This window comes from Dicentrarchus labrax, unplaced genomic scaffold (assembly GCF_905237075.1).
Source record: "Dicentrarchus labrax unplaced genomic scaffold, dlabrax2021, whole genome shotgun sequence".
NCBI classification, from domain to species: Eukaryota; Metazoa; Chordata; class Actinopteri; family Moronidae; genus Dicentrarchus; species Dicentrarchus labrax.
Window position 1 is genome coordinate 5,919,829 of NW_026136705.1, and position 14,105 is coordinate 5,933,933.

A 14,105-nucleotide genomic window follows, 5' to 3' on the forward strand; every position below is an offset into this window, starting at 1 on the left:
ATATCACTTCCAGCATGCAATGGGGCCCAGTTTTTATCTTAATATTATAAAATCTTTACTTGTTAAATTGAATAAATCAACAACAAAAGTTGTATCTGAAGTCAGAAGGGCCTGCTGCTATAAACAGAGAGAAGGCTAAAGCAAGCCTGCGTGTACTAAGGGTTTGTAGTACATCTTAGTGTGCCAGGCATTTATTTTTGGTTGCCACAGGCACATATAGGCTTACGCTATCTCAGCTTCTAATTAAAGACTTACCAAAGCAGCAGACAGAATGGCCAGCTGATGATGACTCCATCTCTCTGTCACTGCCAATTCTTGCATAACCCTTACAACTGCATCCTGTTGTTGTTATACATCTAAAAGAAATGTTACATGCATTTTTATTGCTTGTCAACATTTCAGATTCCATTTGAGATTTATTTACCATGTGCAGAGTCAACGCCTTTGACATGTCAGAAAAGATCTATGTATTTTATAGTGTCTTAAACCTCTAATACCTCATGGTATCCACAATGCTCTGGCTATAAGATATTATCTGACAGACTGAGTCTTTGAATTGGCTGTATGTACAGGTACCTTCAGGTTACTTATGCACCTGTTTGTTGTTCCCAGCAGAGGGAGCAGAGCAGCTCAGAACCCAGTGGGTTGGAGCAGGGAGAGAGCACCAAGACCTCTGTGGTAAGTATCTCTGGAAGCAATACGTTCTATCTGTGTGTGTGCATGTGTATGTCTTGCATTACGTTTGGGCTCTTTTATTAATGTGGGACTGTACATCACACCAAGTTACCCAATGTGTTTTTGTTATCAGCATCAATTTTGCTCCATTTCATTCTGTGGTCAGATTTTTTAATTTTACCTCATCATCACTTGTGGCACGGTAGAACACTGTGACGTAACACGGCCCAACACATCTTTTCCCAGATGTAGTTCCTCAAGAAGCGATTTGTCGCTTCAACAACAATGAGCTCACAAAAGTAAATGACTGTATGTTCAAGCAAGGTAGGGAGATGTGGTTGTTTCGTGTTAGCTCCTATTTGCTTGAGAGCAGTAGAGGATATGAAGTGAAGGAAGAGCAGAGCGGCTTTATTTAATAAATAAATGAAATATTTTCTGTGCTAATTAAGTTAGCTGACATTGGGGAATCTTAGGTGAGTTAATTGCAGATTAATATGTATAAGCCAGAATCAGAGTGCAGTTTCTATATGTGCACAATTTCTGTTTTTCTCAGTGGATAATGGTAAAATCTTCACCTTGCAGCCTCTCAGAGGCCATGATGGAAACACTTAAATGAAAATTCGAAAAATGACTTGAGTTGGCAACAACTACCCTCGTTACTGTAAGTGCAATAACCTTTGTGAGTAAAAAGCCCACACTTAATTAATACAGCTGTTCCACAAGCATAAACATTTAAACTCACAATATTTTGTACTGCTCTGTCTGCAGTCTCTCATCCACCTCCGCTATGTTTTAACAATAAACATGCACAGTACACTAGTTCCAATAGCGTTGTTCCATGCTAGAACAAAAGCTGTCTTTAGCTTGGTTTGCAATGTATCTTAAAAATGGTCTAGTTTGTGTAAAGTGAGCTGCCCCTCCTTCCTCTACCAGGCAGAGACTCACATCAGAGGAGGACAAAGGACAGGATGAATGACTGATGCTAATATTCTAAACTTCCCTCAGTATTTGGATGTCAGGAATATTATTTCTTTTTTTTATTTTAGATTTGTCTCCAGTGACATATTATTATTATATGGAGACTTTGCTGTTGTGAACACCACTGTTCTATTTAGTTACATTTAAAATATTCTATTGTAATCCTGTTCTGAATTTAAAGACAACCCGAGAGAGCAGATTTGATGACTTTTCATTCCATTTCCATGTCAGGAAATGACTTAAGAGAATGTGTTGGGGTCAGCTCCAGGCCAGCTTCAAGGTCAGAGAGTACAGCAGGCTCTGTAAATCTGACCAGTAAGCTGTTAGCGCACTGTCAACCACTGTTGTTAACATGCATAGACAAATCCAAATTTGTCACACCTAGTCTGTATATACCATCGGCAGCCCTAACAAACAAGGTTAAAGCATTCCTTCTCTCTAATGCAATAAGTCGAGGCTGCCTGAGCCGCATCACCTGAAAAGATTAGCCCTATTGCTCTGGCAGAGGGAGTCAGAGCTGGTCAATGTGTTCAGGAACAACAACGGGACGCTGGGGAGTGAGGGGCACTGCTTCATCCACAAATGAAAGCAGTAATCAAGGTCAAATTCTGCAACACACCTCATCATCAGGATGCCTCCAGCAAACAGGTACAAGGGCGGTTTATGTGGGGGAATTGTGCTCTTGTTCAGAAACCTAGAGTCTCAAGAGGGGGAAGGTTTGAACATCGCTGTGGCTAAGTCAGCCTGGGAGCAGGGATCTCACTGGTGGCTCTGTGGTTAGCACTATCGTCTCTGCAAGAAGGGTCCTGGGTTTGATTCCCGGCTGGGGCAGGACCTTTCTGTTCCCTGTGTGGTGTTCTGGTTGCCACTGGTTCAGTGGCTGCCCACTGCTCTTGGTACATAGGTTGGCTTAAATGCAGAAGACTGATGTGATGTGAAAATAAAGTTGATTCTACTCTATTCTATTCTGATTGCAACTATTGGCTGTGCATGGGGAGTTGTGTTGCTGTCACACAACTGCTTTGCTCTGGCTGATTAGACCTGGTGGGAATAAGAAGAATTATGAAGATGTTGTTGTTTTCTCACCATGGAGGTGGTAGTATGGCTGTCAAGTTCAAGCTGACACAATATTTAGGGATTCAAGGTTATTTAATTGTCATTTAAAATGCAGGGTTGTAGAATGAAAGTCAGATCCTAGTTCCCTTTATGCTACTTGTAAAAAATATAATGAATTAATTCACAGTGAAATTGATTAAGAACTCGTAAAACTAAAATAAAACAATTAATAATTTAATATTAATGATGAAAATTAGCAACAGCACAGCTTTGTTTCATGTTTATTCCTTGAATCCAGTTGCGTAAGATGTATTTTTATGCATTTAGGATCACTGCTAAGATTAGGTCTGTTTTACCTTTTAACAACACAGAGAATTTTTCAGTTCTTTTACATAACCGTTCCTGGACTGCTGTAACATATTCTTATGATGTGTCTGTGATTTGTTTTGTGGAAACGTTTGACACCAATTCCATGTGGAACTTTGCTGTTTTATATTTTTTTATTGTCTCATGAAATAATTGTAGATGTATGCACGTATGAACCTATGCAGTTTGCAAGTCTATCTGTTGAATTAAAAGTGTTTCCGTCGCTTTGTGATGACAATACACATCTGGAGACGAGTAGTTGAAACTGTGGTTGTGGGTGACAGTGAAAAAGCCTGCCGCTGGGGTTTCACTGCAGTGCGGTGAAACTCTTTGAATTGCACTTCTTCCTTTTTGGTGTTGAAAACAAACTTCTTGTTGTCAGAGCAAATGTTTTTGATCACTTTTCAAATTGCAGCATGTTTGGATGGCCATCAAAGATTGTATACATGCACTCATACTCATACCAACCCTTTGTTTGAGCTATCTGATTGGCATCTACATTTTTCTGGAAGTTATGAACCAAACTGAATGTTAGCATTGATGCCAGTTTATTAGAGAAATTGCCACAAAGACCTGTCACTGTTACATAAGTAGCTGTTAACTAAGCAGTTCAGTGGTTTTTGTTTTCATTGTATCATTAATGCCATCATCAGCAGTGCATTGCAGTCTTTGTGTATTTTTGGTGCATAAACACTATGGTAAGACTGATGATGCAGCAACGTTAAAGCAGCCACTCTCAGAGTTCGAGAGCTGAGGCGATATTGATCAAACATCTGCTTAAAGGTAGTCCAGATTAAATGTGATGGAAGTCGTTTGTTGTGTCATTATTTTTGGTGGAACTGGTTACTAGTTTGTTGCTTATTTATTGGAAAACCTTAAACTGAACTGTTATTTGTAATAGATATTTTTGGCACCATATATTATGGGCAATTATTGCTTTAAATCCCAATTCCAACATCCGACATCCTTAAAATACCATACTGGTCAAATCACACACACACACACACACACACACACACACACACACACACACACACAGACACACACACAGCACACACACACACACACACACACACACACACACACACACACACACACACACAAAGTAGAAAGTCTGTCACGCAGTCAGTGAAAGGCAGTGTTCTGCAGATGAAATTAAAGCCAGTGTGTTATTATTAAGTTCCAGCAGTCTGCCACAGCAGCTATTAGCCAGCGAGACAGAGAGCATGGGAATCTAATTCATTCTGCTGAGCTGATGCTCGCATCCTTCACTCTCTTCCCTCGCTCTCTTGCTCTCATCCTATAACACTGCCTAGTCGCTCAGCCCAGAGACAGGAGAGAGAGAGAGGAGGAGGAGGAGGAGGAGGAGGAGGAGGAGGAGGAGGAGGAAAGGATGAACTGAAAACAAGAAACAGAGGATGAATGAGAGGGAGAGAAGCTAAGGAATGATTTTGGCTTGTTGGTGGAGGCCAGGCCAGCTGCTAAGCGTTTTTAGTGTACGTGTTTTTGTGTGTGTGTGCTCTGGCTGATGACGCATGCTCCGCTCTGAGATGGCGTTAGGAATCCTGATTGCCTTCAGCGCTGTGGAGGAGGCATCCCAATCCTCACGAGGGGCCCACATGCAGTAACGTCTGTCCGCCGTGGCTTCTCTCCCTCGCCAGCGCGTGTGAGTGAGTGAGTGAGTGAGTGAGTGAGTGTGTGTGTGTGTGTGTGTGTGTGTGTGTGTGTGTGTGTGTGTGTGTGTGTGTGTGTGTGTGTGTGTGTGTGTGTGTGTTCTCCTCCCCCTCTTCCTCCTATTCTTCTTCAGCAACCCCTACCTGTTTTTATCTTTCCTCTTCGCTTCTTCACACTGGTATCTTTTTTCTCCATCTTCCTGCTTTTTTCCCCTCCAGTGGTAATATTAGTGGTGATGAATCTGAGCATAGGTTGAGCGCTCCTTTTGTTGTCTGGCCAGCATGGATTGTCTTTGCATTGTCACAACTAAGGTAAGAGACACAGCACGAATGAATGATTCACTGGACCAGAGAGGGGATGAGAAGGAGACATGGGCTGAGACAGAGAGAATGAGCACTGTGGGAGAATGAGGCATGCAGCGAAGCAGGAGGAACGAGGCTCTGCCTACATGTTGGCTATTTCCAAATGTTTGCATGTGCACGCATGTTTTTGCCTTCCCTCACCATCCTGATATTCTTCACCTCGTCTGCTGAATGAATAATTTTGAATCGTTGCTATAGTATGCCTTCGTCATACATTTACTGTGGGTTATTATCTCTCAACAGAGGGAGTTGTCATGTTTAGTTTGAGTGTGTATGTGTGTGAGGGAATGATGCACTTCTTCCCTCTAACTACAGTATGCGTGTCAGTCAGCAAACTAGAGAGAGCCCAGCTGCCTGTCTGTTGAGATATGGCAGCAGAAGTTGGGTTAAACTTCTGTCAGCCAGCTCATGGCTCTGCTGCGTCCATGTGCTCACACTGCACACGAGGGCTTCTGACAGTCCACAATATCATTGCTTCATTATAATACACAAATCCTCATGCTAGCTGCAGGACTACAGTATTTTATAAGAGCAAATGTTACAAAAGAATGCACTTTTTTCAGTGAAATCTTCTCCCTGAGCCTATACTGTTGGTACTTCACTGTGTAAGTGACCATTGCATTTCTGTAGAGGGAAATCCTCCTCTCCAAGCAATGTTCGACTCAAGACAGCAAGTATGGTCTTGTGCCAGGACACTGTATCTTTCTCCCCATAACTAATGAAAAAGAACTTATCACTTTTGTTCACGAGAACAGGATTTGGTTTTGGTTTCTCTAATGCAGCTTATACGTCTTACTGTTTTATGAATGGTAGTTAAGTAGGCTACAATATATATGCTATAAGACACTGATTCCCAACCTTTTTCTTTCAGAGTCCCTTTTATCATTTAGAAAACTGAGAACCCCTGCTTAACTATTTCATGGATATTTCATATTATATTCAAAACTATAATAAGGTTGTGTAAAACGAGTGGGTTTAGGTAAATATTTATACTTAACAGGCTTATTTTTTTGACATTTTCAGTGTTTTCTTCTCCCTGATGCTTGGCCATTGTTCTATCCGACAGTTTACTTTTCTTTACATTTGCTTTTCTTCACAGTAGTGAACCAAATGCTGAGATACATGTCTACTTGTATATTTTGAAAGTTTAGTTTTCTAGCACACCTTAAAATCAAATCTGGATATTCTCAAGCAGACAGCAATTCCCTAGTTCTGTTGAATGCTTGGGTCGGAAACCAAATGGATTTGGGCTCAAGAATTTATTGTCCTCCAAGTATGTCAGTAATTGTTGCGTTACAAAGACTTTGGAGAAAATTAGAAGTATAGAAATTGGGAGGTAAGTTGCACCTTACTTGAAAATGGGAGTAGTCAGAGCTATTTTCCAGTGATCAGGGAATCTCTATGTAGCTGTAGACACGTGGAGGAGTTATCTCATCTCATTGGGATAACTTTCCAACTTACTGCATAGTCTACATGCAGTAAGAGAGTAAGCCCACTGTCCTGGCTGGAAATGTTTAAGATGGACACATACATTTCTCTCTTCTTTGCATGTTGTAGAACACATATGTGGCAGGAGCAGAGACCCTCTTGGTCAATTAGGATGTCGGTATCCTGAAAGCCTTGGTGAAATATTAACGCTGTCTTTTGCATGAAAGCCATTTATGGAGCCAGCCTCGGCGTGCTGCCCTTCACTCAGAGTGCCTCGCACAAAGTGGCTGCCCTCTGTAAGAAGAAAGCATGTTACATTAGATGAAGTTTGTTAATGGAGGTCATGATTTTCTCTTTCAAAGATAGAACCTGTGGGTATGATTATTTCTTTTAGACGGATCTGCCACACCGTTTGTGTCATATGGCGGAGGTCATGTCTGTATGTGTGCTCACTGTATGTGTGTGGGTTTGTGTCCATGGCATGGTCATGGTAGCTGTAATGCAATCAAACTCATTAGCCAATTAATAAATAATAAATACCTTTATAATGCTATAATAATACAATATCAGTTATTTTAACTAGTGCTGTAACTATTAGTCAGTTAATCAATTTTTGATAACCAGTTAATTGTTTGTCATTTTTCAAGTTGGAAAAAAGAGCTTCTCAAATATGACATTTGAAATGATGTAATGTAATTAAATGTAAGAGATGGACTGAATTTATCTGGACATGAACCTTTTCAAAAAGTGAGAATAAGCCATGCTCCTGGTCCAGTTATGAAAACTTTGCTTACTCACATAGACAACAATGGGGCTAAATACAGTACATGGCTGCCAGCATGAGGTGGCATACACAAACAGATTAGAAATGATTAGAGATGAGAAATGGAAATGGAAGTCTGAATGAGAACTGTTAACCAGGTGGCACCTTATAGCTCTGTCTGTCTCTCTCTCTGTCTGACTCTGTCTCTGTCTCTCTGTCTCTCTCTCTCTCTCTCTCTCTCTTTCTTTCTCTTTGGTCACCCACCTAGAGCCGGGAAGTTTTTCCTTGCCCCCGTTGCCAAGGTCTTGCTCATGGTGGTACTGTTGGGTCTCTGTAAATAATGTTATAAGGAGTTCGGTCTAGACCTGCTCTATTTGAAAAGTGTCCTGAGATAACTTCTGTTATGAATTGAATTGAATTGAATTGAATTGAATCTCTCTGGCAGATTTCTTGTCTTAATCACAGGTTGGAAGGGTTGGAAGCAGTGTTTTTATACATGTTTTAAGAGGTTGCTCATAATGAGCCCATCGATAATTATCAACCGACTTTGTAGTTACTTGCTGTAGTCCTTCAGCTTATTGTTTGGTTTTATGGCTGGCAACTGTTTTGGTTAAGTGTCACTGCTCGATGCCTATCCCTGCATGCATAGAAGAAGAGGCAGAGTACAGGTTACCAGTCGACCGCAGGGCTAACTTGTGAGAGCTCCTCACAGAGACCAAAACTGATGTTGTATTCAGGCACTCTTGGTCTAGTCCAGTGATATAAGTGCATGTGGCTGATGACCACTTGAACCAAATACTTGGCCATGTGATATTGTGAGACTTTTTGAGCTGGCAAGGATCAGCTGCTGTGTGAGAAAAAGAAGGCTGCATTTGTTGGCCACAGCCACATTAAGAACACATTAACACTAAACACCTTGTAGTAGCAGTCACTTTGTTTTCTTTAATAAAATATTTTTAAGCAGCATCTCCAAACTAATTGCAGTATATTGCATACTGTAGTGTGGAATTGACCTGGAGGAGTATATGACAGCATTGTTAGCATGCTTTATATAAGGTTTAACCTTAACCCACATGAAGCTAAACCTAATCATAGATGTCATCCTATCTTTAAAACACTCCTCCTCAGTGATCCAGGTGTCACAGGACAGGACGGCTGTCGAAAAAGAGGTCTGTAAAGTACTGTAGTGACATCATATTGACCTCAGTGTCACTATTAACTATTGACTATTAACAGAACCAAACAAAACAATCAGCTCTTTTGTATATACCATGTCCAGTTATTGTGTGTGTCTCTGTAAGTACATTGATTCATAATGAATTCATTATGCAGCGGTCACAGTGAGCTCTTAACAAGCACCCTTTCTTAGCGCTCATGTCATGAGATCTTGTATGACACTGTGAATATTATATTCAGCTCTCCATAATGAATGTGCACAGCATAATGATATGCAGTTTTCATTCCATAGCCGTGTTATGTAATGCTTTGGGGGCATGATGAGTACTGTGATATAGTTCAGCCTGAGAGGAAAACGGGAGAAAAAAAAAACACCGGAAGAACCACTCCTACATGAGTATGTTGATACTCTACCTTTGTTGCTGTTTTTAGATTACCTCTCTCATCTGGTTTCTGACACCCTTTTTGGTGAGGTAATTCAGCACAGAGAGATCCTGTTGAAAACCAGATGGACCAGTTGATTCAGGCCTGCATGATGATCGTTATATTTAAAATTTTAAAATGTAACTTGCATGAGACAATGTCTTAACAAGTTGTAGCAGTAAGTGAAAGTTTAAGCCAGCGGCATAGCAACTAGGGATGTGCATGATTAGTCGACTAGTCGGTTAAATGTTGGTAATCTCACTAGTCAACACCCTTCTAGTCGGTTAAACTAATCATTATATTATGTTAATGTACAACACTGGTTAAAATCGTCTTGACGCCACTAACAGGCATGAGCCCCAGCAGGCGGCAGCCCCTCGTCTCTGCACCGCTGTTTTTAAGAGTCCTCTTTGTCCTACTTTAGAAGTTTTAGTCCTAACATTTACATTTACAGTTACTGCAGTCTGCTTTGGGATTCTAGCAGTTTATTTCACTCTCTACCATCTAACCTCACACAACTAATCTGTCATGACACTATTCAAGGGAAAAAAGGATGGCAGAACTGGTGTTGGAAAGAAAATACTATGGTAAGACGACATTAATAACTTATAAACTAGCGATCACATTATGACAGCTGTCAGCCTCGCTGTATGACTGACAGGCAATGTTTAGTTAGCTAACGTAGCTTTACCTCACATCATTGCCAATGCCATCGTCTACGTTTTGTCATTCACAAAGTGAATCCAAAAATTCAAAAGGCATCGTTTATCAGTTTATCCCACATCGATCGATCAGCCATTAGACTGATTTCTCTCTTCGTCTGATAACATTAACAGATCTTCATTTTCTTTCTAATTATTCACAGAATTATCCAGCAGATAATTGTCCATATGTTGCCAATTTCAGTAGCATCCCAACGTGTTTACTGACATGTAAAGGCAGATAACAGGGTGGCTGTGGCTCTGAGGGAGAGCGGGTCGTCCACTAATCAGATTGTTGGTTGGATCCCTGGCTCCTCCTGCCACATGTTGAAGTATCCTTGAGCAAGATACTGAACCCCAAATTGCTCCTGATGCTGTGCATCGGTGTGTGAATGTGTATGAATGAGTTAGTTTCTGTTTGATGGACTTTACCATCACTGAGTGAATGTGTGTGAAAGGGTGAATGTGGCAGGTAGTGTAAAAGCGCTTTGAGTGGTCGGAAGACTAGAAAGGCGCTATACAAGTACAGGTCCATTTACCATTTACCATAATGTAACATGCTTCCAATGTGTGTAACAGGTTGTACTGAGGTACATAATAGAGTAACTTCTAAAGCCTAGCTGTGTGTGTGATCTTTCATTGTGGTTCATTCTGACTGTTTCATTACATTTAGACTAGTCCAGTAGTCTAAATAAAAATTTGTTTAATTGACCGGAACATGCCTAGTAATGACGCTGAGTTTTACTCCATTGGTATCAAAATTTGGTAGTTTATATATATATATATATATAGCTTTAAATTGATAGAGAAAGCTGAAGGTAGACAGGAAAGGGGTGAGAGACAGAGAGAGGGGAAACTCAGGTCGCTGTGGTAGGGACTCAGCCATAACACATGGGGAATGTGAGGGACAGAATGTAATTTAAATTCTCTATGAAAAACTAGCCAGATTGTCTTAATGAATTGCTGAGAAGAAAGAACACTGAGGTCCTGAACAAAAAGCAATTTATCTTTGTAATCAGATTCTATTAATCAAAACCAAGATAAGTTTGTGATCATGCTTGGTAGGATCATATATTGTTTTAATACTATGTGGATCATGAACCCAAGCTTGCAGTTTCATTTATTAAAAAAATAATCACAATTTAAATTGCAATGAGATATTTTCCTCAAATCGCTACAACTCTAGGTTCAGTGTTCGTGTGAGAAAAAACTCCAGAATTTCTGTTCTGCAAGTGCAAGAAGTAGATATAAATGGACTATTGTGACAGTGATTGTTTAGGTTGCAGGACGTACTGAAGTAAACTGTTCAGGACAAATACACATACCGTATGGTTACACCCCTGATACATTCCCTCTGATTTTGTCCGATCAGCACAGTCTAGTTTCACCTATGTGAAATGGCTTAGACCTTACTAGACTCCTTATAAACCCAGGTGTGCCCTTGCCCCCCCACCCCCACCCACCACCTGTCAGCAAGTGGCTTCCAGTCCTTTAAACCTGATGAGTGGCTTTGTGGGCAGTCAGTAACATTGATTCACCAATTACAACTGAGGAACAGAATGAGTGAACTCATGGTAGAACAAGAAATATTTGTTGCCCTTTATGTGCTCATGGATGGATGGCTTACAGGCATGTACAGTATGCACACTATCTTTTCATTTTTTTCCCCTTCTAAACTAACAACTTGTATATTATTAACCTCACTATCAACGTCTAAAATTGGATTTGGCTTTACAGGAGTATTTCAGTCAGAAGCCACAAGGAAGATTTCAGGTTGGCGTACATGTGACTCAATTGTCTGCGGAGTCGCCAGTCTCCACTTTCCGCACCTTTTCTATTTTGTGTTGCAAATAGATGACAGTCAGTAAGCCCCTCTGAGTGCGAACAACACATTTTATTTTCACCACACAAGCACGAACCGCTTTCCAGTCTCTTTCTCAAATTACTGTTTAAAAATATCCCACTTTGGGTTCAATCCAAAACACTTGAAGTTGTTTGGCATGCCAATCTAAAGCTTTTTGTAGAGCTATATGGTCAGCGGTGTGACCTCTAGCACCCTGTAGAGACCTAATCGTGCTGCTGGTGCCTTGCCATGATCTCAGGATAGAGGCAAGTGGCTTGAACTGGGATATATTTTTTAATGCAGATCTTTGAGTCATTCGTTTAATCATTTCAAGGACATGGTGAGAATTTTTGTCAACTATTCGATTAGAATGTATACTTCAATGTATTTCCTTTAAAAAATACTGTAGACACATTTCTTCAATGGGGCGTTCTTTTTGTCCACCGAATTGATATGCGAGTCGGTTTCCTGAGTTACGAACCGGAAGTTGCAAACAGAACGCCCCCGAGGACATATAAAACGACTCGTCAAGTCGTCTGAACTCAGAGGACCCCGAGTTCAGTTACCAAGATGGCTATGCCGAGCATCACACGTAGTATACATTGTGGTTTTCTACTATTTTAAGCACATTTGTCTTTGTTGTAACCAAATGAAGAAGTCGTACACACAGCGCTGTATACTGTTACCTATAGGCATGTCGCTACAGTCTTATTATGTGTTAAATACGCCTAATTAGTTATTTTGTAGCTTGTGCAGCTGAAATTGGCTAGAGACGCTCCATGTTGCTATGACAACAATGCCGAGTCTTGAGAAGAAAGCAGAGCAGTAGCCACGTTAACGTTAATCAAAACAGAATATTCAGATATCAAACTGTGTGATATGATTGTGTAATATGTGCGCGGTGGGTGCACCGTAAACCAGATAATCACTATACTATAGCGACTTTCCTGGAGGCGTCCATCTTTTCTCCGACTCGTCATGTTGTGTGCCAAACAGAACGCAAAAACCCGTGGTTATTCATTTTCCAACACGGATGTGACGTCACTCTCGAGCTGCAAGTCGCATTTACAAGACAAAGCGAATGCTAAGGCTGCCATTTTATTATTTTATTATATATAATAAAATAATATATAACTATGACACTATACATCTTATTGTAACACATATCATCATTATGTCATTGTACTTATCCCACTGTTACTTATATCCTAAATATTATTTTATTTTATATTTTATTCTCCAAACATAGAGGAATAGTTATATGCCTATATACCGCATATGCAGACTTATATGTATTATAATAATTATTATATTATTTATATATATGTATTAATTTATTAATGATATAATTGAATTATATAATTGATTTGCGTAATATTAACGTATTGATAATATTAACTAGTTAGGTTTACCAGATGTAAACATGACCCAATGGTGGAAATTGGTAGATGTAATGCATTAATTACATCTACCAAATTCCACCATTTTCTCTTTTTCTCTACAGCCTTATTACCTTCGGGTATGTTTAATAACACCATTTTAGGAAAAGCAAAATATCCGCATGCTAAATGGTTCATAATTAATTTGACCCAAAGTCTATTCTAGTGTCATCAAACAAAAAAACAAACAAACTGAGACAGATTGCACTCAAACTCAGAGAGGCACAAAAAACATATTTCTGCATTCTGTCCCATGAACCTGATAACTGCCTCCTGATGTGTCTGGAGGCCCTACATCTCTGTTATAACCTGCAAAGGAACTTTTACAGCCTCTGTAATCAGGAGCAGAAAGTACAAGTGATGCCTTGACAGATTACACAACTAAACACGTCTTTTCACCAACAGAGGAACATGTTGAAACACAGCTAATCTCCGACACCTTCTGTGTGGCTATTTTTGCCTCACTTCACTGACCGTCTCTGTGCGGTCACTAAATTTCTGCCCTCAAGGGTATGTTTAAGCTGCTACGGCTGATTCAAATCAGTTATAAATTATGGAAATCATTTGAGAATAATGTGAGATTATTAGCAAGTTAAAATCTAATTGTTATAAGAACATATAACAGAGATTCTGCTTTCTCATGAGAACTCATGAAATATGGAGATTAAATAATCTACCTATGTGTCTGTCTCTGTCTTTCTGTCTCTCTGTCTGTCTGAATTACACAGTTCAACACCATTAAGCTAACAACTCGTGTTAGAGCCTTGCCAGGGTAGAAACCACGTCCCTTGCAACAACAATAAAAAAAGTTTCCTCCCACTACAGGGCAGCCTGCTGGGTAGATTTGTGGTCGGTTGTGTTGCCTGGGAACAGGACTGCTTCTCTATAGGGGTGAGGAGGACAGACTTTGTGGAAAGTCATGCGTAGCAAAAATAATAAAATATACAACACAGTACAGGTCACTTTAACACTAATAAAACACAGATTATTACCTATTCTACAGTAACACATTTACCCTTGCAAGAATATACACCAATAGCTAAGAAGGCATAGGAAAAAATATATATATAACACTGAATCTTTTAATTAATAACCTTCAAAATAAAAGCTTTTACTTGTTAAGAGAAACATGGAATTTTACAGGAAATTTAAAAACTGCAGACTTTATTTTTCCCAAGTGGAAATTCCTCTCCACGGCACTGTATGTATTAGCTGAGATCA

At 39.9% G+C, this 14,105-nt stretch overlaps 1 protein-coding gene and 1 long non-coding RNA gene across 35 annotated transcripts in view; one reads left to right on the top strand and one right to left on the bottom strand.

Annotated features, from left to right (window-relative positions):
* dlg2 (discs, large homolog 2 (Drosophila)) overlaps positions 1-14,105 on the top strand; it is a 219,563-nt gene that overhangs the window by 44,081 nt on the left and 161,377 nt on the right. For 24 of the 34 annotated variants that reach the window (XM_051401499.1, XM_051401464.1, XM_051401466.1 and 21 more), the window contains one exon: positions 613-678. In XM_051401499.1, the coding sequence (XP_051257459.1) occupies positions 613-678 (66 nt within the window). The other 10 variants (XM_051401484.1, XM_051401495.1, XM_051401496.1 and 7 more) reach the window with 7 other exon arrangements.
* LOC127364253 (uncharacterized) overlaps positions 1-14,105 on the bottom strand; it is a 115,907-nt gene that overhangs the window by 22,498 nt on the left and 79,304 nt on the right. The window lies entirely within an intron of this gene.